Below are 24,124 nucleotides of genomic sequence, written 5' to 3'. Positions count from 1 at the left end.
AGTATGAATGCACTTATGCTTATGTGTTAATTGAGCTAATTCTCAATAACACTGCAAATTCATTGAATTGGTTTTTCATGTACCATCCATATGAAATGAACTATTTCATAGGTGAGTGATAATTTTTATTAAGGACAAACTGGAGTGAAGAAAAATGTATTCTAGGGCCAGGGATTTAGCTCAGTGATGTGGCCACCTGCCTGGCAAGCCCAAGGTACTGAGTTTGATCCCTGGTACTGGAAAAAAATAAACAAAAGAAAAAATGTATTGTAAGGTCCAAAAGAAATAAACTTACAATTGAAATTCTGTAACAAAATAATGTGTGAGTTTAAATTGCCTTGTAATAACTCCTTTGAATGGAAAATGATGTTAGAACAATTAAACAAAAAGGCATTTCAAGCAATTCACAGTCAAATCTATCCACAAGACAAAACTGTTCAGTATTTACCATAACCTGGCCTAATAAGGTCAGCATTGTGCTGAAATACCAACATTCAGCATTGTAAGAGATTGCTTACTGGCAAGAACTCACCAATAGCTCTTCTAGCTCCTCCAAAACTCTACTGGATCCAAGATCATTTAATCCACTTAGAACCAGAGGATTCCTTCTATTTTAGATATAGAAGACTAAGTCCTTACATACCCTACATTCTACAGATAGCAAAGTAGTGTGGGCAAAGTACAAGCAATAACAAACTGCAGGCAAGTTTCCGAGAATGAATATCAAGCAGTTGGGAGGATAGCGTCAAAGCACGGAGGGAGCACTGGCAGTAGGTGTTTCCCATTCTACTGGCATTGTGTTGAGGACAAGTCAAATGGTGTGAGAAGGTATAAATGTGGTGAAAGTGCACTGACTTTCTGATCTAAAACAAAAAAATCTCAGCTTCTAGAGGGTGAGGGGAAAATGCCAATAAAGAGTAAATTCAGAAAAAGGGAGGTCCAACTTTTATGTAAACTCTGCCCAGGGTCCCTGGATGATGCTCAAACTGACGGTGTGCAGACCAGACTACAAGCAGGGGAGACAAAAATAAAAATGCTGAACTTTTTTTGAGTGATCTTCCTAGAGAGAGGAGGTAGAATTTTAAGTTTGAGTGTAACCAAATTAATTGCCTGCTTGAAAAAGAAATATCACTTTTCGGGGAAATGACAACACAGAATCTTCAGAGCACAACATTCACATCATGCAGAACGTAATCCAAAATTGTTCAAATTATGAAAACTGGAAAAGTATGGCCATTCTCAAAGGAAGACACAGTCAACAGAGTTCAACCCCAAGATGACCGGAATTTAGAAAGATAAGTACAGCAATGTCTCTTATGAACAGTTTTGGTTTGCACAGTTTCAACTGCCTACAGTCAGCTGCAGTCAAAAAATATTAAATAGAAAATGTCTGAAATAAACAATTTGTAAGTTTTAACATGCCATTCTGAGTAGAATGATGGAATTTTGCACTGTCCCACTCCATCCCCCTGGGGTGGGAATCATCCCTTTGTTCCAGATATTCACACTGTATATTCAACTCCCTCAAAAGTCACGTAGAAGCTATCAGAACAACTGTAGTAGTATTGCAGTGCCTGTGTTCAAGTAACTCTTATTCAGTAGCCTGATTGCTATGCAATGTCTATACCATTCACCTCATTTCATTTTAACAGGTAAGTTGATTGTTTGTTTTTGTGGTACTGGGGTTTGAGCCAGCCCAGGGCTTTCTCACTGAGTTACATCCCCAGTGATTTTTTTTTTTTCAATTTTGAAATAGGATTTTGCTAAGTCATTAAATTGCCCAGGATGGGCTCAAACTTGCAATCTTCCTGCCTGAGCCTCCCAGAGTGCCGGGATTACAGGTGTGTGCCCCCACAGCCAACTGTCACAGAAGCACTTTATCACACATCAGCACATGAAGAAGGTGAGTACATTCCAATAAGATATTTTGAGAGAGAACCACATTCAGATAACTTTTACTACAGTATATTGTTTTAAATTTTCTATTTTTGTTATAATTGTTAATCTTTTTTGTGCCTAGCTTATAAACTAAACTTTATCAAAGCTATGTATGTATAGTAAAAAATATCTAAATATAGGGTTCAGTACTATCCACAGTTTCATATATCCATCCTCCATTTAGGATGTTAGAATATATTTCTTTCAGCTAAGGAGAACTACTATAAAGACTGTAATGTGACTTTTATAACTATGCTCCCTAGGAATTTTAAAAATGAGATCATAATAACGGAAAGATAAAAATTCTCAGCAGGGAAAGAGAAAATTACCAATAAAAAAAGAAGGAAGGAAGGAAGGAGGGAGGGAAGGAAGGAAGGAAGAGGGGAGGGGAGGGGAGGAAGGGAGGGAGGGAAGGAGGAAGGGAGGGAAGGAAGGAGGGAGGGAGGGAGGGAGGGAGGGGAAGAAGAGACAGAAAGAAAGGCCAAATGGCAAATCTAGAACTGAAAAGAAAACTCTGAAAAAATTATAGGAAGGGCTTATTAGCAGAAGAGAGAATATGAAGAACATCATATAAAGGACAACTAAAAGAATCTGTCACTCTCAAGTCTGTAACATGGGAAGTACTGAATTAATTTCATCTATAGGGAAATGATATCAAAGAGAAGTGAATGAAAAGCATCAAAAATGGTAAACATCTGAGTAATTTACTATTACTTTTTTATACATATACTTAGACATATATAATTATAGAACATTCAAAATGGATCTCATTAAGATCATAATATATTACAACCACCTCATTTTACAGATGTAACATCTGAGGCTCAGAAAGTAAATGAGTTCCCTGCTCAGGGCCTTAAAGCAATCTCATGTCTCCAGTGAAGCCTGGCATCTGTACCCTTCTATGCTACTTTAACCCCTCAGCACCAACTTCAGACCCATTGTAGTACCCAGCTCCACATCAGCAACCCTTCTCAGCCTTTGTTTCTCTTTCTTAATCTCTAAAGTGGGCTTAACAATGCTAACTACTTGACAGAGTTTCTCGTGAGTGTTCGAAATTGCAGTATATCAAGAGCTTTGAGCACTGGCACGTGGTAGACACAGTACTGCACCAACTATGGCAATGTCTCTTGCCTGCGTTTTCTAAAGCCTGCTGCATCTTCTTGCTGGCATATTCCAAGAGGGAAACAAAGGGTCAAAATAGAAAACTATTTGAAAGAAAATACTGCTGCTGTATCTGTGCTCCACAAATTTTTGTATGTTGTGTTTTAATTTTCTTTCAACTAAAAGTATTTTCTAGTTTCCTATAATTAATTTATTTATTTATTTATTTATTTATTTATTTATTTATGGTACTGGGGATTGAACTCAGGTCTTTGTGCTTGTGAGGCAGGCAGCGGAACCACTGAGCTAAATCCCCGGCCCTCCTGTAATTTATTTTTAACCCATGGGCTATTCAAAGGAGACAACCACAAAGTTTCATTTTTTCTTGATCCACTGATTATCATTAGTGTGAAAGCATCTGAGTGAAGATATGAGAAAAAGAACAAGAGCTACTATTCATAACTTTGAAAGTATTGCCAGGGCACATAGCCATTAGCAATCAAAATAAAGCAAGATGGGTATGAACCCAAGACAAACACTGAAGTAAAAAAAAAAAAATGTTTTGGTAAAGCAAATTGAATTTAGATAACATGGTATTTCAGTAGGCAATCACTGATCACAGGAGAAAAATACATAATTTCAACATAAAAAAACTCCCATTTAAGCAATGGTCATTAACATCCCTTAAATTTATCTATATTTCTGATTTTTCAAATCTGTTCATCATAGGACAATAAGAATGCCCCTACATGAATTTACCTGGACACCAAAAAATTGGAAAGTAAAGCTTATCTTACATGCATAAACATACTTAAAAAAATACATACAGTAAGTAATGAATATAATTGCAAATAAGCATAGCTCCCATGAGACAAGTAAACAACCTATGTAAAGTAAAAGTGTATCAGCAAGTATTTTGGAGAAAGGCTGGTGTTTCATTTTACAACAGATTTCTTACATGCAAAAGACCAGAATATTCAGAATTCTATTTAAAGCCATAGAGTTGTTGCTGATGCTACCTGTCTACTTACCATTTCTTCAACATAAGGATATAGCATATCTCCAAAGTATTCTGTAGCTTCAATTGGAAGCTGTGCTGGCAAATTGTCAATGGAACACATCAGAATCCCAGAGCCTTCAACACTAGGAGAAGCAATATGCTTTAATCAGATGTATAAAAAGTTAGTGTAAGCTCTAACTTTTCCTGATGTCTACCCCATTATATTTACTTTGTTGTTATTTGTAATTTTGTACAAAGGTATACTGTATAAGAATATAAACAAAACTTTTCAAATAAAACCTTTTCCTCCTTCAGTAACTCATCTCCCAATTATATACAAATATATGTATTGATGTGTTCAAATTTGCATGTGATTTTCCTAGCAAAATTTTTAATGTTTGAGCATATCTCTCCAAATTTGCATACTTTCATAAAGAAGTGAAATACTGAGTACTTTTTATGAGTATCTCAAGGTTAAGGAACAAAATTATTTTACTAATTTCTCACCATCTGACAGGTTTAACAAACTCACCTGTCATGAATAATATGCTGGTCTGCATCATACATGCAAAAGGGATGCTCTATTGTAGTACATTCAGTCATAAAATCTATAGATCCTCCTGTATCAGCTGAAATGTCACAGATTGCCACCAGTCTGAAATAATATCAATACTTAGATGAGAGGATGGAATTCTGAAACTCAACAAGACCAACAATGAATAAAAATGAAAAGTGCTCAGAACAGTTTTCAATGTGGATGCCAAATACTTCCCAAGCTCTTGGGCTTTTTTTCCCTACAGTTCAGTCTTAAGGACACTGAGTTTCTGAGATACTCAGAATTCTCCCACTGTGAGTTTTAGAGTCCACAAGAAAATACAAAGTAATAGAAAGGAAGGGAGGAAGGCAGGAAGGGAGAGAGGAAGAAAAAAAAAAACAGAAGTAGAAAATCCTTTCCCTAAGAAATCACTGACAGTAAATCATTATTCTGGACCTGAGAGTGTAGCTCAGTGTTGGAACATTCATTTAACATGTGTGAGGCTCTTGGTTTGATCCCTAGCTTTGAAAAAAAAAAAAAGTTAACATAGTTAGCCATCTCCAAATAAAACACAAAGCTTCAATTATACCACCTGCACTCTGCCTAGTACGATGGACCCTCCTCGTCCTGGGTTCTGCATTTGTGGATTTAACTGAGTCACAAAAATATTTTAAAATTACATCTGCACTGAATTTGCAGACTTTTTTCCTTTTTGTTATTATCTAAACAATACAGCATAACAACTATTTACATATCATTCTCATTCTACAAGTTACTACAAATAATCTAAACATGATTTAAAGCACACAAGAGGATGTGCATAGGTTGTATGCAAATACAACACTATTTTATATAAATGACTTGAGCATACAAAAATACTGATGTCCACTGGGGTCATCTGGAAATGACCTCTCGTGTATATAAAGAGACAAGTGTACTACACAATTTTATACCTGATTACATGGAAATGTCTAGCCTTATGAACAAAACTCTCAGTCCAGCACTTAAAAGTCTTCAGATTGGTCACAATTTTTCTGTACAATCTTCAATTATTACATAGCTACATAAGCACACACTAGGGCTACACTGTCCCACTGGGTGGATTAAATTGTACTAGTGGCTCCGTATGTACCACACACCATTCCCATCACATGAAATTTTCACTCTCCTCACTCCTCCCTTTAACACTTTGCTAAGACCAGTGTGTCAGCCACTAGGCAGGTATGTTTAGGGACAATCATCTATGCTTCTGGGGGGAGGGAGCTGCCCATTTCAGTAACTGTTAAGGTTCCCTCAAAGTTGTTTCTTTGTTTTAGATAAGTCCCTCCAGAGAAATTTTCAAGGAACCAGCCCAAATGACCAACTCTTACTGGCCCATGCTTTTTAGGTGACTAGATTAAACTTAGCTCATTATAATACTAAATTTTCTACACAGAAGTGTTCCCATTCACCATTTTTTGAACATGAGATATATGAAGAAGCATGGCCTTGAACTGAGCATTCCTGTATATATGATACTGAGTCTTTCCTATATGAATATGAGTGTCCCCCCCCCAAAAAAAAGCCCCCACATTTATTTTCTCAGAGAGAGATTGTTTTAGGAATCATCCCAGTGCTTTTCTTACTTGCTACAAGAAATAAACCTTTCTTCATTCTTTTAGGTCCTGGTTATCTGTCAGCTTTGTATTCATCAAAGGGCAAAATCATGTTTGGTTACAAGTGCTTCAACTTTCTTCTAAACTTCTGTGCTAGGCATTACTAGCTCAATGCCTGATACACGCCTGAGAGCAGCAAACATATCTCTGACCTTTAGCTTAGCATAGTGCCAGGGAGACATAGAATTCCATGAATATGTACTGATTAATTAATCCATTCAACATAATAATTATTTGAATGTCTATTCTATGAGTAATATACCAGCTGCTTGTGATCAAGATGAACAGGGGCTCTAACTTGGAGAATATTAAGTTCTAGTGTGAGTGAGGAGAACCATAAACAGAGGAAAATAAGTAATCATGAACTGAGAAAAAAACACTATAACAAACTAGAGAGAAATGGGAATGGGAAAGCAAGAGAAGACTTCTCTGGGGAGGTTGTTTTGGAGCTCTGTATGGAGTCACAGAAATCAGAAAAGGATTTGAAGAAAGAGTGAGGGTTAACTATGCTGCCAAGTGGTTGAGTCAGACCATCATAACAATCAACAATCAGTTCTCTGATATGTAGAAACATTATCCTCTATGATCCCCTAACAAAGTGTGTTGCTGCTGAAAACTGCCATCAGTGCTGAAGTAAAGCCCTTACTTGTGTGGTAATTCAGGGCAGCCTCCAATAGCAGCTACTGAGGACTTGACTGGAGCCAGGAGACTTTGGGCATCGTGGCGGGTTAATAGGCGAGGGGTATTTTGTTCCCAGTAGATTCCATTAATTAAACAGGTTGTATAGGGTGCAATCTGTAAAGCAAATTCTACATTCAACAAGATGGGAGACAGCCTATTTCATTACAGTGTGCTGAAAGAGCTACCCAAAAAGTCCATGAGCAACCATTATTTTTACTTCTAATAAATGTTTTTATTGTCCACCTCAATGACCCTCTTTTGAAGCAAGAGTACCCACTGAGATTTCAGTGTAAAAGTACCCTGTAATAGAGAAATAAATGAACATAACAAATACATTAACATTGTTGTTCTATAATATAATGCACAGCAAAGAAAGAGCATCAGGATTCCTAGAACTGATTCTCTGCCAGCTCAAACACCAGGAGTACCTGATCTAAATCACAATTTTTCTGGAGTCTACTTTTCTTACCTACCAGAAGGGGATAATGAATACTCCATTCCTCAAAAGAATGATATGAAGATTAAATCAGATAACTTCTGTATGCACCATGGAAAAATATGCTATATGCATGCATACATGGTAATTAGCTCATTATAAGTTTTCAAATGCATCTAATCACCAATACTTCTAGTAGAGGATAAGAGAGAGAATGGAAATTTACTAGATTCAAAATGTTTCAGCTTAAAATTAGTTTCGTAATTTCTGTTCCTCAAGTATCTCAAGCATTCTCAAGCTAAATGTAAGAGTTCTTCTTTATAACATGCTGTACTAGCTAAATTTCTATCAGTCTAAAAGTGCTAGCTGTTTAAACACATTTAAAATTAAAGTACCCCTTTTCACAATAAATGCATATATTTTTCTTAGGTTTAATTTTTTTTAGTGTATTGATTTATTTTTAGGACTGTTGCATAATTAATGGCCACAGATACACATTGCATTTCTTAGAAAACAAGGCCAATATAGTGCCATTAGAAGGACTTAAAATTGTAAGTAGCTCCTTTTTTTGTACAATGAGGACAGGTCTGTGCCTCTGTAACAAACACTATTTCACCTGGGCCCCTGTAGTCAATGACCTGTGTTTCAAGATGGCTGGAGCCACCATTTGGATGTTGAATTCCTCACCTTACCTCCACCCACACATAATCCCCATATGTTGAAAGCTTGATTCCCAGCCTGTGACACTAGTTGGAAGTGATGGAAACTTTAAAAGGTGAGGCCTAGTGGGAAGTCTCAGATCACTAAGAGTGTCCACTTCAAGGGGATATCAGGACCCTGGTCTCTTCTGCGCTCTGTCTTTTCTTCAATTTAAGATGTTAGTGCTTCTACTATTATTATATGCAGCCTTTACCAGAAACCAAAACAATGGGGCTACCCCATCTTGGAATTAAACCTCCAAAACTGTGAACAAAATACATTTTTCCTCTTGATAAAGTAAGTTACCTAGGGTATTTTATACTAATGCAAATTGGGTAATAATGCAAATCTAGCTAATACAAAAAATTGGTTCTGAGCATATGGAGTACTACTATTAAACTGTACCTGAAAATGTTTAGATAGCATTGGAACTGGTTATCTAGCAAAGGCTGGAAGAATTTGGAGGATCAGGCTGGAAATAGCATACAGTATTTTAAAATGGATCATTATTGGGTCATGGTAGCTTCTATCTAGATTTCAAACTAAAGCCTGAGAACCCAGGCAAAAGTTTCCTGCAGTGAGTCCTGATATGGTGATGCCTACTGACCTGGTAGAACTGAACACAATGGGTGAGTCCAGAAAGGCAAAGCAACACCCATTGGGAACAGCTGCAGGCAGCACTCCATGGAAGCCATGGAAAGCTGCAAGCATCTGTGTGTGGCCCATAAAAGTGGCCACATAGATCAACAAAGCCATAGAGGCTAGAGCTGTACAACATCTTGAGGACCCAGCCTTTGCCCCACTGTGCACCAGATGCTAGATTTGGAGCTTTAGGATTTAATATCTGCCTTGCTGGGTGTTGGTATTGTTTTGAGCCAATTACTCCATTCTGTTTCTCTGTTCCCTCCTTTGAGAATGGAATGCTTACCGTGTGCTAGTTCTGCCATTATTATCTTGAGAGTATGTGACTTGTTTTTTATTGTATAGAGGCTCCCAGCTAGAGGAATTGGCCTTGAGGTTTAGTTGAGTCTTTGGACTTTTTAATCAATGCTAGCTGAGTTAAGACTTTGTGATTACTGGGGATAGAATGCTTCCATGATGAGTGGGGGTGGGGGAAGGGACAGAACGCTATGGTTTAAATATAGTTTGTCACCCTGAGCTCCGGCAGAAGTTTAACTCCAAAAGTCTTATATTAATGATATTTAGAGGATAGAAATTGAATCTAGCTATTGTGTTTAAAGGTGGGGCTTTTGGGAAGTTACTAGATTAGACCTGATCATCAGAGTAGAGCCCCTAAGATTATATCCTGGTGACTTTATAAGGAAAGGGCAAGAGACCACAGAGACAAAGACACATATGCTCCCACCTTGATATGATGCAGCCATCCAGGACCCTCACTAGAACCTGAGCCCTGCCATCTCAACTTCCAGCCTCCAAGACTCTGAGCTAAACAAACCTTTTTTTTTTTTAATTGTCTGTCTTATATTTTTTTATTGTGATGAAAAACCAACTAATGCACTGGCTGAGGTTATGACTACAATTTGTGGCTATAGAATATACGTTAAGATCAAACCTCATATACGTTCTGCTTTGACAACAGCGCTAACTAGCCCAGGATTATACGGAAAGTAGCAGTCCATGGAAAATGGTTTAGGGCAATCATGTGCATGTAGAACTGAAACAGAAAGAGAGAGTGAAGAAAAAAGTGTTTCCACAAAAACATCCACAACCCTAACAAAGACCCCTACAAATACCAGAAAAAAACTCCTAAGATCCAAAGGATTCAAAACAAGTCAATATGAGTAACTTAAAACCAATGTACATATGCACAGTTTCTCTCTGAAACGGCCTAACTATAGTACATCATAAGCAAACAACTCAAAACCTTACTATGATACTCACATTGGAATTAAAGCGACTAACGTAGCGCTCAGGATGTTTGTCATACTCTACAGGATCATACACACCATCTGTCTTCCTGACAAGATGATGATGGCGACTTAGCACTGTCCCATACACTTTTCTGAGGTCTTACAGAGAAAAAGGAAATTAGTAAATTTGGTGAGAAATGATAAAGACATAGTGATAAGATATTATAATACAAATGCTGCTCAGAACAGTAAATGATTCTATCTTTTCCACCTCTTACCTCCAGTTTTGGAGACTTCTTTTAATTCATGGGGTTCCACATATTCGTAGGGTAGTTGATTAAAGACTTCTTGGGCTCCCTGTAAATAATGCATGAGTAAAAATCTAAAACTCAGTAAGAAAAGAGCCAACACAGTTTCCTGTAAAGATTTCAATTATTTTCTCCACAATTATACAGTTCCACTTGCCCTGCCCTGTGGCCAGGACTGTAATCCAGAAGTACAGATGATTTCCTGCATACAGCCTGCAAACCAGCTTTGATTCCAGTCTGAAAGCATGCATTAGAAGCAGCTTTGACTTTTTATTTTTTACTTAAATTACTCAGAACAGCAACTATAGTTTACAAATGTGGATATGATATTTCTAGTCACTTTTCGATCGATTGCAGAAATTATTTCAAGTGGAAAAACTACTTTCTACAGAAGAAAAAAATCAGATGCCTACGTCACAATACAATACTAACAGAGATGTCCTATTTGGAAAATATTTTTCTTGAAGATCTATTTTTCAGTTTAAAGTTTATCTGGGAGATTACAAATGCATTCTCAAAACCACCCCAGGAAAAAAAGAAAGTATTAATTACAGTCCTGAATTAATCTCCCTAATATCTTACTGGCAAAAGCCCTGGTATTCTTGAAACATGTATCCTGGAGTCACTTCCAAATTTTTGGACATTCCAGTGAAGAAGGAAAACTGGATCACCTAGGAACACAGCTTTACACCCTTAAAATGAGTTATCTCAAGGAAAAAAGGAGAGAGGGAGGGGGAGGGACGGGAAGGGAGAGAGGAAGAGGGAAGGGGAGGGAGAGAGGAAAAAGGAAGAGAGGAAAAGAATTGCAAGCCTCTGATAGCTTGGAATCAATTAAAAGCAAAGAAAATATTTGAACCATTATTGCTCTTTGCTATAAGAAAAATACATAAGGTGCTAAAAATAGAATATCTATTAATTTAATTTGAAATATTTACAAAATGCCCACATCTTCAGGTTTTCAGATTGTTTTGCAGAAGGAAGACAAGTGGAATTTACCTTAGATACATTACCAGTCCCCGTGAACACAAATGTTAAGGGCCCTATAGACTTTGGCATTAAACCCAGAGATATTTCATAGCCGGCATCACGGACAGCTTGGACAGCCTGGCTGCTATTCCTATAGTTATGCGCCATTCCAAGATGCTGAAAGCAAGCAAGTACACACAATTCAAGTTAGTCCATTAGCTGGGATATTTTTTCTATTCTTAAAGTGTGGTATGTATTTTTAAACAAGCAAAGGAAATATCTCTCACCATAAAGGGTGTGTGATGTCCCAAAGCAAGGAGCCTTAAACCCATTCCATGTAAAATGTTGATCATCCCTATTGCAGAGTCAGACCAATAGAAAGACCATTAGTTGAATGTAGGCTAATATCAATGTACAAAATAAATTCAACTCCTAGGCAACAGTCAAGAGAAATTACCAATTTTCCTCCTTGACGATTTTTCTACCTGTTCAGTGCCCTGAGGAAACACAGACCACAGTGTCTCAGCCTTGGAAGGGGTCTCTGATAGCTCTTTACTATCAGGCATTAATTGCCCTTGGCCTACAGGAATCCCCACCTCCCTTTCACTTTGGCTCCATCTTGTTGTCTAAGGTTAATTTCTCCACCTCGGCTGTAGATCCCATCCCTTCCTGCCTCTCCAAGGAACTCATTCTTGAATCAATCCTCCATCATCTCTCTCTATTGATTCATTTTTATCAATATTTATAGATGCTCCCATTTCTCCCATGCCAAAAACACACCAGCAAACAAAAACAAAGTTACCTATGACCCTAGAGCCCTCCCCAGCTATTTAGAAAGGTAAATCACTAAATTTGTTGGACACCTTGTAGATCTTGACTTATCAGAAGTGAGTGGCAATACAGACCCCCTCTTTGATGAAACATTTTCTTCCCTCAACATCCCTGACTGGAAAGATTCCATCCTACCTTTTCACAGTCTCCTCTTTCTATGTCATTCCTTTCTTATTACTCTCTCAGGGTTTTGTCCTGGGATGTTCTCCATATCTATATTTTCCTTCTTGAGTAATCTCATCAAGCCCTAAATTTCAAGTACTCTTTTATGCAGATGACACCAAGTCTTTACCTTCAACACAGATTTTTTTTCCTTTGATTGCAAGACCTGTCCAATTATCTGTAGTAAGTTTCATATTGGGGATCCCCCCAACACCTAAAAATGCAGCATACCTATAGCAAAGAATTCAGCATGGAATCTCCCCTTCTCTTATAGAATAAAACTTTCCATGTCACACTTCACCCCTCCAGCACACAGAGTCCTAACAAGATTTCTTTTATCACCTTTCTGAACTCAACTTCTGAAGAAATAATGTCTTTTCTCTTTGTTATTAGTCTATGTAAGTGTTAATTGTATATACAGTTAAATATCCCTATTTAAAGTACAGAGTTTGATAATTGTTACAAATACACACATTGTGTTATTACCACCATAATCAAATTTAGAACTCTTGGTCCCTGACAACTATTACTATTGCTCTCTGTATAGATATGGTTCTTCTACTGTTTCATATAAATGAAACTATAGGCATGTGCTCTTTAGTTGTGTTATTGTGTTTATGCTTCCATTCAGCATTATTTGTTTGAAATTTCTCTTTTTTTTGGTCCTGGGGATCAAACTCGGGACCTTGCACTTGCAAGGCAGGCAGTGAAACCACTGAGTTAAATCCCCAGCCTATTTGTTTGAGATTTCTATCAGTGCTTCATTGTTTTTTTTGTTTTTTGTTTTTTGTTTTTTTTGCAGTACCAGGGATCAAACTCAGGGCCTTGCACTTATGAGGCAGGCGTAGCACCACTGAGTTAAATCCCCAGCCCTTCATTCTTTTTTCTTGCTGAAGAGTTTTTCACCTTATGTTTATGGCATGATTTACCTATTTTTCTCTTGGTGTACTTTCGTGCTATTTTCAGGCTATTATGAATGAAAGTGCTATAAAAATTCTTTTTATAAAATATTGCATTTCTTTTGATAAATGACTATGAGAATTTATTTCCTACACCAATACTTACTTTTTTAATTTCTTTTGCAGTAGTTTTTGTACTTTGTATATATCAAAAGTTTTTTTAGTTTATACAGGTTCTCAAATCTATTGGGCTGTTCTTAATATTTCTTTATCCCTTTAATATTTGTAAAATATAATGTAAATTCTCCTCTTAATGTTCTTTTATAATAAATAACGTCTTTTCTCTTTGTTATTAGTCTATGTAGGCATTTATTAATTTTTTTAATAACTGATCTTTGCATTCTTGTACTCTCCTAATTCCTGGAATATTTTTAATTATTCTTAAAATCTCAACCTAGAGAAAAAAATCTCTTTTTTCACTTCTCTAAGAAGCTTCTCTAGAGTGAAGCTGAGGCGGTCCCAGCACCCGGAAGGAAGATCCCCTGCCTCCATCCTAGGCTCCTAGGGCAGTGAAGCTCAGCTGGTCCCAGCACCTGGAAGAAAGCTCCCCGCCTCCATCCCAGGCTCCTAGGGCAGTGAGGCTCAGCCAGTCCCAGCACCCGGAAGGAAGCTCCCCCGCTGCCATCCCAAGTTCCTAGGGCACAGAAGGTGAGCTGCGTGAGTGCCAGAAGCACGCCCCCACACATCCCGTGGAAATGAGAAGACACATAAACAAGCCTCAAAAACAGACTTCCAGATCACCTACAGCAACCCCAAAGGGAAATGAGATGGAACAATCTGATACTCAACCACGTGGACTCTCTGAACTGGCAACAAAAGAGGATCTGGGAAAAATGAAATCAGAAATAATTACTCAGATAACAGCAAAGATTTTGCTCATGGTGCAAGACATGATTAATAAATCTAGAGAGGGCACAGATAAAAAAATAGAGGATCTAAGGAACATGATGGAATCTCAACATAGGAAACAAATGGAATCCATGAAACAGATGCAAACAGATTTCCAAGAGATTAAAAACTCCATCAAAAGTCTGCACAGCAGAATGAACCAATGTGAGGATAGAATTTCACATATAGAAGATAAGATTGCAATTAGTGAGGAGGAAAAGAAAAATTGCTTTAAAATTGTAAGGGAACATGAGAAATCAATCCAGCAGCTGCTAGACGATGCAAAGAAGAATAACATAAGACTGATTGGAGTCAATGAAGAAACAGGAGAGAGTGCAGATGACATAAAAAACTCTTCACAGAAGTGATGGCAGGGGAAAAGAACTTGACATGAAGACAAGTGAGGCATATAGGTCTCCAGCTAGCCTTAATCAAAAAAAATCTACACATAGGCATATAATAGTTAGGATTCCAGAAATCCAACAGAAGAATAAAATTCTATAAGCAATGAGAGAAAAGAAACAAATCACATACAAAGGAAAGCCCGTCAGAATCACAGAAGACTTCTCAATGCAAACCCTGAAGGCAAGAAGAGCTTGGAGTGATGTATTTCAAGCCCTAAAGGAAAATAGCCTTCAACCCAGATTGATGCACCCTGCAAAACTATCTTTCAAACTTGATGGAGAAATAAGATACTTTCATGACAAAGAGCACCTCAGGAACTTCATGAATACCAAACTGGCACTCCAAAAAATTTTAGTCAATACCCCAGGAAAAGACAATGAGGATCACAAACCCAGGAAACCCAGCAGAATGAATCCATTGGGCTTGACAAATTAAACCCAAAGGGGGAGAATCCAACAAAAAGAAAAAAATCATGACAAGGCTTTTAAAACTTTTGACTTCATGTCCTTAATGAGTGTATAATTCAATCTTATTATTGTACTGAATAGTATTTTTCTGATTCTAGAGTTGCACACCATCCCTTGTGCTATACTGGCTATTTATCATCTTCTTATGTCTACTTTTTAATTGGGTTGTCTATTAATGAGCTCTAAGAATTCTTTATATATTCTGCTCATAGGTTTTATGCATTGTAAATATGGTCTGTTTAAGGACTACTTTTCATCTTAATGATGTCATTTAAAGTTCTAAATTTTGATGGAATCTCATCAATTTTTTTTCTTTTATACATCATGTTTTTTGTATCCTAGGTAGTTCTTGCCTACCCTGAATTCATAAATATTTTCCCTTATAATTTCTTCTTAAAGTTTTATACTTTTAGGCTTTCTCATTTAGGTTCATAGATCCCTTCAAGTTATTTTCATGTATGGAAAAAAAGGGTTGAGGTTAATTTTTTATATACGGATACCAGGTGTTCTAGTGCCGCTTGCTGAAGACACTATCTCTTCCTCGGCTCTTGAATTGAGTTTATATTCTATAAAATGTTAATGTTAAATAATGTTTCAAAACTCAGTGGACCATATATGTGTGGTTCTATTTCTAGAATCTCTGTTTTATTCAAATGATCTATATGTCTTTCCTTATACCAACACTGCCTTGATTACTGTAGCTTTAGAAGAAGTCTTAAAATTGGGTGCTAAATATCTTCCAACACTGTTTTTGTTTTTGTTGTTGGCTTTTCTGGGTCCTTTGTACTCCTACATAACTTTGAAATTTCAATATTCAGTTCTTCATTTATAGCAAGTATACACAGACCTGAATTTTTATATATACCTTGTGTTTTCTAATCCTGCTAAATTCAAGTACAAGTTCTAGGGGCTCCTAGAGATTTCTTAGTATTTTCTCTGTAGATGATCATTTCATCTACATAGAAAGATTTTGCTTCTGCCGTGCCAATCCTATCCTAGTTGTGTCATTTTATTGCCAGACTATTTTGGTTTAGACCTATGTTTCAAAGTCTAATGGACAGATGAAGAGTAGGCATATATGCTCTTGTTCCCCACTTTAGGGAGAAAGCACTGTATCATCTCCATTCATAGAAGGAATTTTTGTTGGAAGTATGGAGTACATGTCTTTGATCTGTTGAGAAGGTTCTGCTCTACTTCTAGGCTCCTGATAGCTTTTACCATGAATAGCTGTAGAATTTAGTCCAATACTCTTTCTCCAACTAGTGACAGGATCATATGGCTTTTTCCTTTCCTCTTTTAAAATGATGACTTTTGGGGGTGGATCTTCCAATGCTGAAGCAACATTGCCATCCTTATAATAAAACCACTTTCTACATACTGCCAGATCTGACTTCTAAAAGTTTGTTTTGTTAAACAAATTTCTATCTATGTTCATACTTTTTTCTTCTATTATCTTTATCCAGTTTTAGGATTAGCACAATGTTGATTTCCTAAAATGAGGAGAGAAGTGTTCCTTCTTTTTTCTGCTTTAAATGTTTGATATAATTTATCAGTTAAAATGTTTATGAGCCTGCTGTTGTCATGTAGGTAGGTTTTCAAGCTAGGAATATACTTTCTTTAATAGGTGCTATTCAAATTTTATATTTCCTCCAGAGTTAGTTTCATTAATTTGTCTTCTAAGTTACTTCTTAGAAGTTGTCAAATTTATTTCAAAAAAGATTTTTGTAATATGCTTTCTATATCCTTTTAAATTCTGCAAAATCTGTGGTAATGTCTCCTAGATCTTGATATTGTAATTAAAAAAATCTATAGCTGATACTGTGTAACAGGAAGAAAAGGTCTAAAAGAGCAGGGGAATTGGGAGGAGTAGGGGAAGGGAAAAAAGGGATAGGAAAAAATATGAGACGAGGAAAAAGATGGAAACAAGGTCTTTGCAAATAGGGAAGGGTGGAGGGGGTGAAAGGAGGGCAAGGGAAGCGGAAAAAACATAAGAACCAAGAGACTCATGTAAAGGTACAAGATCCCAATGATGGATGTAACTGTATTTTATACCTTAAATGTACCAATAAAGTTAATGGGGAAAAAAAAGAAGAAGCTTCTCCAACAGCCAGGTTTACTTCAGCGCCCTTCCTATAGCAACTATCACAGACACTTGTGTGTTTTCTCACCTGGAAACTTCTTTAAGAATAAAAACCACATCCTATTAACAGGTGCGGTGCTGCTTTGGAAAGTGGTGACTTGTAAACAAACCAACTTATTTCTGATGTCCTTATTTTCTCCAGAAAAAACTCTCATATGATAGATCTTGTGAAGAATAGTCAAGAGAGGTCTTCCCATCACTATTCTACATTAAGAAATCTAATTTTCTGTTACTTTAACAAAACTGATATGTGTTTTGAGTGAGGAAAGGTATGAAGTAAGAGTTGAAATATGAAAATATATATTATGATTTTGACCTAAAATGTCCCTCCAAAGTCTTCTGTGTTTGGCAGGTGATTTGATCATGGGAGCACTATATCATCAGTGAATTAATTCATCCATGATGAGTTCAATATTTCATGTGCTGTTAGGCAGTGGAGCCTTCCTAACACATTGAGACTGTGACTGGGTGCATTCTTGTCCCCAGATCCTCTTTCTCTCCTCTCACTCTGCTTCCTGGCTTCCATGAGGTGAGCAACTTTCCTCCACCACACACTTCCACCATGTTTCTGTCTTGAAGCTAGCCAACCATGGACTGAATCCCCCGACTCATGAGCCAAATTAAACCTCTCTTCCTTTGTGTCAGATATTGTGTCCAGCAACAGGAAAGCTTACCAATACACAGTGAATTCATTTTAAGTAAAAAGAATTTTGTGAGTTTCAAATTTTGCTTAATTATTTTACTCTTTAAGCAGGTGGGTTAGAGTATAGAAAGAAGTTAAAATTTAGGAATCTTCTGAAAGTATTCATCTCTTAAACTATATAGTATTTTAAATTTTTCCTAATGTCTCAGTATTTCTTGAGTGGTAGACAATGTTATTTGTAAAAGTACTCTAGGATTCCAAATAATGTTAACTTTTCCACAACTAAATAATATAAATATGTAATTTGATAAAAGTTTACCATAGGGAGGCAAAGGCAGACTAGTCAACACAAAATCACAGTGACACAAATCACAGTGAGGAATCTTCCACTTTTAAGTAGCAATTCCAAACATTTATGATTTTCCTTATTAGACCTTCTAGTCCCATTTATGACTTTCCTTATTAGACCTTCTAGAAGTCTACTCTGATTCAGATCCAAAATATACTTTTAGCATTTCTCAGCTAACAAAGTTTCAAAGTACCAACTTGGGCAAAAGTAGAACAGAGATTTTTTTTTTCCTGACTTCAGCCCTTGTCCTTTCTAGAAGGCTTCTCTGTCAGTTCTTCTCCTGTACCTTTTACTTTCTGTTTCCCTTTCTGTCTCCCAATGTAACAAAGCCAGGTGGATCTCTCTAGCCTTCCAAACTGGACTATCCAAAAAGTCAAAGTCTGTTTCTGGATGTTACATTTCTCCCTGCTTTCTTTTTGTTTTTGGTGTTTGTAATAAAATATTTTTAATGATTTATTTCCTTCTTCTGTTTCTCTGATATGCACCAGTCTTCACATTCCTATGTTGATTTTATCACTGGAAATAAATTCTCCCATCCTCTTGCCACAGAAAAGAGAAAACACACAGCAAATTTAGAAAGCGAATGAAATAAAGGCCCTGACATACCTACCTGCCACGCCTGCCCACTGTCCAAATGCCACTACCCGTGATCCTCTATGATCCACCATTTTCTCATAATCAATAAGCCGGATTTCCTAAAAAAAGGATAAGAAGTTTCTCAACCATACCTATTAAGGTCAAGTGCCATATGTAAAGCACATATATGAACAAGTAAGTATTTTGCATTTTTTCTCTTAATATATCTTAAATTGATCACCTAAATTACCATCAGGTGCACCAAGAATTATTCAGAAAACACTAGGTCACCAACCAATCATAGGTTTGTAATTAGAGATGGAAACATGGTCCCAGTGGGTGCTAAATGCCCCTTGATAATAAGCAATAAAGTAATAATAGCAGGGCTTTCTTCACTTTTAGACACTCATACCCCAAATCACCCTGCATCAACTACAAATATATATGTATACAGCCCCACTTACTTCACATTATTCCTTCCTGCCTCAAAAAAAACCAGATCCCTCCTGAGACAAATCCCTGTGAGCAAAAATCAGCTTTTATCCATGGCCCCCAAGACGACTCTTATTGAACTCTTATCTCTTCCCTACATCACTCCCTTCATATTGCTGCTCAGCCATTCTGAATGCTCCCAGGTCCCTTCTACCTGAAAAATAGTAGCAACACAACACTCCCTTCCAAGTTCACACACAGGCCTCTGTCTCTCTGTCTCTGTCTCTCTCTCTGTCTCTGTCTCTCTTCTCTCTTCTCTCCTCCTTTCCTCCTCTTCTTTTGCTTTCTTCTTCCATCCTTTTACAGGTAAGCTTTATTTTAAAAAGTAGGGCAAGCTGCCTGGATTTCTTTTCCTCACGTTTGCTAAAAGTACATTCTTTCTCTTTCCTCATTATTACTTTATACCTAAAAGCTACCAGTACATTGCAATTATAGAATTTTTAAATAGTTATTTTATTTCCTCAAAGATCATACAACTTAAAGTCTGCAGAATAGTAATAGAACACAGAATTTTGTTCAGCATGCACAAGGCCCTAGCTCTGTAAAATAAATACAATTTTTACCATGTGTATGAATTTAAGAACACTTAACATATATCTAACTTCAAATAATTAGTTACGAAGTGCAGCCAGAAAGTAGTCCTGCTGGGTCTGCAATGAGTCATTTTCTGTAATAAACAAAAGTTCATATGACAAAAAGTCTCCAAACCAAAGAGTTTATTTTCCTAAGGTGGAATATTTTTTGAAACGAATTTCATCAATTACTTTTGAATCTGTTCTTTAGAAACAGTGCAAACTAACTTCAGTCCAAGTCTAGTGTGTTCTCATATAATATACATTTCTCCCACTGCTTTCTCTGTTGGTGAACTCGCCTATCTTCTGCACCATTTTCAGACTCTAGCTTATTTCTAACACTCTAACATCCTTTCCCCAGGACCCAGAGCTTGGATGACTATCTCCACTCACTCTGAGCTCACCCAATCCCATGACTATAGATACTGTTTCGTCCCTGACAACTACCAAATGTGTGTTGGGAAGAGCTGCAAGCTCATGTCCGCCAGCCTGTGCAGCTGCCCTCCTGAAATATCTAATGGCATAAACAGCTTTAACCTTCCCAGCCAAACCTGCTTGTCTCACAGTAGCACTATCTCAAATTATAGCAGCCCCTTCTAGCTACACAGGCCAAAACTATAGTCGTGTCTGACTCCTCTCCTCTTATACGCCATCTGCATTTCATCAGCAAACTTTTTAGGATTTGCTTCTAAAATGTACCCAGGACCATCCACATGTCACAAGTGCCACTCCTGGGTGCAAGCCACATCATTTGTGACCTGGAGTCAAAATTATTCTAGGCTAACAATTTTCTCATCAGCTTTGCTTTCCTTTCATTTCCAACCACTGGTGCACACAGAGGTAGAGTAGGTGCTTTAAAACATGATCAGCTCTTACCATCCACTCAAAAAGACACTCCTTGGGTCTTTGCATCACTCTTCTCTCTGCTGGGAAGATTCTTGCCAGGTGGACGTGCTTAGTCCCTCACTTCCTTCAAATTCTTCCACAGATTCTACCTTCACAGTGAGGCCCTTCTTGACTGCCCTGTCTAAATCAGCATTGTCACTTTCCCCACTGCCCACATTCAATTTCTTCTTCAGTATTATACGTCTCCATTACTCAGATCACCAAACGACATATGTCTTATGTATTTATCCTTTGTTTTATCCCACCAGAATGCAAGTGCTAGGAACACAAGGATCACTGGCTGTTTTGCTTTTTCATTACAGTGAACAATGTCAGAGACATTATAGACACTCCGTAGATATTTGTTAAATAAATATTCTGTATTTTAAGCAGCTGCTAGTTTTTCCATAGTATTTGTATCTCACATATACTTTTCTCCTTTTGTGGATATTGGTAAGTGTAAAAACACCTGCAGCCTAGTTTTGGCACCACAGAGCTGAGCGAGCTCATTCAAGTCATTTCACCCCTGAACCCCATGTGAAAAGTATGAAGAAGTGTGACCTATGAGATTCTCTCAGCTCTAAAATTCTATTTGGTGGCATCTGTCCAATTGACCTTATGAACTCTAATTGAGGAAAAAGCTTTTGTAACTCCTCCTATTTTGGAATATAAAAGGAATGAAAGTATCTGGTTCCTCTTATTACAAACTCCAAATCGATACAGCAGAGGAGCCCCAAAGAGCAGCAGAGCTATTCAAACACTACCTCAGGTATCACCTCTCCTGCTTAGGTGAGTAGGATGACATATTTGCTAGATACTGAAAGAAAGCTAACACTCCACTTTGGAGTAAAGCAATTAATTTCCTCCTTTCACATTTATGAATATTGGTCTCTAATTACCTGTTTCAGAACCTCATCCAACAAGTGCATGTTCGCCTCCTGAGCTTTGATTGTGTGGGAGAAGAATGCATAAGTCTTCTTGTACATTAATTTTTCCTCTGGAGGTCTTTTAACTCCCAAAATTAGACAAGCTTCAGATATGTCCTCTTGAAGAATGCCACCAGCTTTGACATATTCCTGGGGGTGTAATTTTGGTTAACAGTTATTCTCCTGGCTTCTGGTACTTGTATTTTCTCTAATAAAAAGTGTATCACATAAAGGCACAAACTTTTGAAGGAATAAAATGTGTATGGTTTAGAACAAATAATAAAGCAGCTACTTTTAATATCTGTACTATCTGGCCAAAGATAAATCTATTCTGTTTGACTTTTTTTTTTTTTTTTGTACCAGCGATCGAACTAGGGATCTTGCGCTTGCAAGGCAGGTGGAGGAACCAATGAGCTAAATCCCCAGCCCTATGTTTGACTTTTATAACAAAAATTTAGAAAATTCAGTGCATACTCATATTGAAGAATATAGTTTGATCACAACCACTAGCACCTATGATTTAAACATATTTATGAAATGTAAATTTTGTATCAATAACAAAATTAAATATCAAATGTCAAAGAGTGATTTGCTATTCACTTGTATTTTTTAAAAATAGGCTATTTCTCCTATTTAATAAATGGTGCTGCAAAAACTGGATTTCAACCTGCCAAAGATTAAAACTAGACCCACACCTATCACCATGTACTAAACTAAGATTGAAGTGGATTAAAGATCTAAATATTAAAACAGAAACACTAAACTTGCTGCAAGATAAGTTAAGTAGAACTCTTGAAGACATTGGCATAGGAAAAGACTTCATGAACAAAACCTCAGTAGCATGGGAACTAGCACAAAGAATCAACAACTGGGATCTCATCTTATTAAAAAGCTTCTGCACTGCAAAAGAAACCACCAACAGAGCTAACAGACAATCTACAATGTGGGAAAAAGATTTTAGCACCAGTACCTCAGACAAAGGACTACTATCTAGAATATATAAAGAACTGAAGAAAATCAGACCTCCCAAATTCAAAGACCCAATTCAAAAATGGGCATCTGAAATGAACAGACATTTCTCAGACAAAGAAGTAAACGCAACAAATAAATATAAAAAAATGTTCAACATCACTGGTCATTCGAGAGATGCAGATGAAAACAACACTGAGATTCCTCCTCACTCCAGAAAGAATGGCTGCTATCAAGAAATCAGCCAATAATAAATGCTGGCAGGGGTGTGGGGAGAAAGGAACCCTTCTCCATTGCTGGTGGGAGTGCAGACTGGTGCAACCACTGTGGAAATCAGTATGGAGATACCTCAGAGAACTAGGGCTAGAGGTCCCATTTGACCCAACTATTTCCCTGCTGGGTATCTTCCCAAAATAATTAAAAGAATCATACCACAGCGATATATGTGCACCCATGTTTATAGCAGCACAGTTTACAATAGCTAAAGCTTGGAAGCAGCCCAAGTGCCTATCAACTGGAAACTAGATAAAGATGTGGTTTTTGTTATAAAATGGAGTACTACTTGGCCATAAAGAATGAGAAACTAGAGTCATTTGTAGCTAAATGGATGCATATCAAGGCCATACTCTTAAGTGAAATAAATAGGACACACATGTGTAAATACAGAATAGTTTCTCTAGTGTGAGAAACTGAAAGTGTAAATAAGGGTTAAAATGATTAAAATGAATAATTGATAATTTGAAATAGGAAAAACGGTCCAAAGAGGTAGGGGTGAAGGGAGGGGAAGGGGAAAGGAAAGAAGGGAAAGGAAAAATTATGAGAAAAGAAAAAAAATTGGAAATGATGTCTATGTAAATAGGGAAGGGTGGAGGGGGTGATGGACACACAGGTAAAGGGGAAAAAATAAGAATCAAGATACATCACGTACAGGTACAAACACCCAATGATAAATGTAAATGTATTGTATACCTAAAATGTGCCAATAAAAGAACTTAAGAATAAAAAAAAAATAGGCTTTTTCTCCAACATTATTTTGCATTTTTGGTTCAATTAGTATTTATTACTGTTTTAATTTAAGTAGTGGACTGTGCCTGAGGTGAGACGATAAGACACAAAGGAAGACAGACAGGAGCCCTCCTGTAAAGGAAGTCACAAAATACAGTAAAAAGAAAAAAATCAGAAGCATAGTAAATCAGACCAAATTCAAAAGAACATTATGATCAGCAGGATTTAAATGATATATTAGTTTTGTGAATTGTGAGATAATTCTCAGAAGGAATTATTAAAGAACTATAGAAATGCAGATTAATTCAAAAGGTTGGTGGTATTTGCAAGAAGCCAGGAAATACAAGGTGGTAATATCAGCAAGAGACCTTAAAAGTATGTACACAAATGTGGAAGTAGAAAGAAAGGAGATGCTTAGGGCATTTGGATAAATCAATTTAGAGAACCAGGTTGAAATCATCACAGCTAATTTGAATTCAATTGGACAATAAGTAATAACAATTTATATTTATTAATAAATTACTATGTATTTTGCTAAGCTCTATGTGTGAATTATCATTTAATTCTCACAAAACTTTCACAAGATAGATAAGATTATTATTCCCATTTTATTCATGGAAAACTTGAAGTCTACAAATTTAATGGAGATGCCCTAGTTAGTA

The 24,124-nt window shown here is 36.9% G+C and overlaps 1 protein-coding gene across 4 annotated transcripts in view; it reads right to left on the bottom strand.

The window, feature by feature from the left end:
• Aass (aminoadipate-semialdehyde synthase) overlaps positions 1-24,124 on the bottom strand; it is a 73,134-nt gene that overhangs the window by 36,390 nt on the left and 12,620 nt on the right. For 3 of the 4 annotated variants that reach the window (XM_004856444.4, XM_004856445.4, XM_004856446.4), the window contains 9 exons: positions 21,462-21,638; positions 18,648-18,732; positions 11,481-11,548; positions 11,224-11,370; positions 10,198-10,276; positions 9,951-10,078; positions 6,879-7,027; positions 4,575-4,697; positions 4,074-4,185 (listed from right to left, as the gene is read on the bottom strand). In XM_004856444.4, coding sequence (XP_004856501.1) covers positions 4,074-4,185; positions 4,575-4,697; positions 6,879-7,027; positions 9,951-10,078; positions 10,198-10,276; positions 11,224-11,370; positions 11,481-11,548; positions 18,648-18,732; positions 21,462-21,638 — 1,068 coding nt within the window. Of the gene's footprint in view, positions 1-4,073; positions 4,186-4,574; positions 4,698-6,878; positions 7,028-9,950; positions 10,079-10,197; positions 10,277-11,223; positions 11,371-11,480; positions 11,549-18,647; positions 18,733-20,553; positions 20,705-21,461; positions 21,639-24,124 lie in introns of those variants that run through there. The other variant, XM_087204591.1, reaches the window with a different exon arrangement.

This window comes from Heterocephalus glaber, unplaced genomic scaffold, assembly GCF_053883595.1.
Source record: "Heterocephalus glaber isolate CG9 unplaced genomic scaffold, H.glaber_assembly_v1.0 deba00000546, whole genome shotgun sequence".
NCBI classification, from domain to species: domain Eukaryota; kingdom Metazoa; phylum Chordata; class Mammalia; order Rodentia; family Bathyergidae; genus Heterocephalus; species Heterocephalus glaber.
The sequence above is the reverse complement of the archived record's forward strand: the minus strand, read 5'-3'. Positions and strand labels throughout refer to the sequence as shown.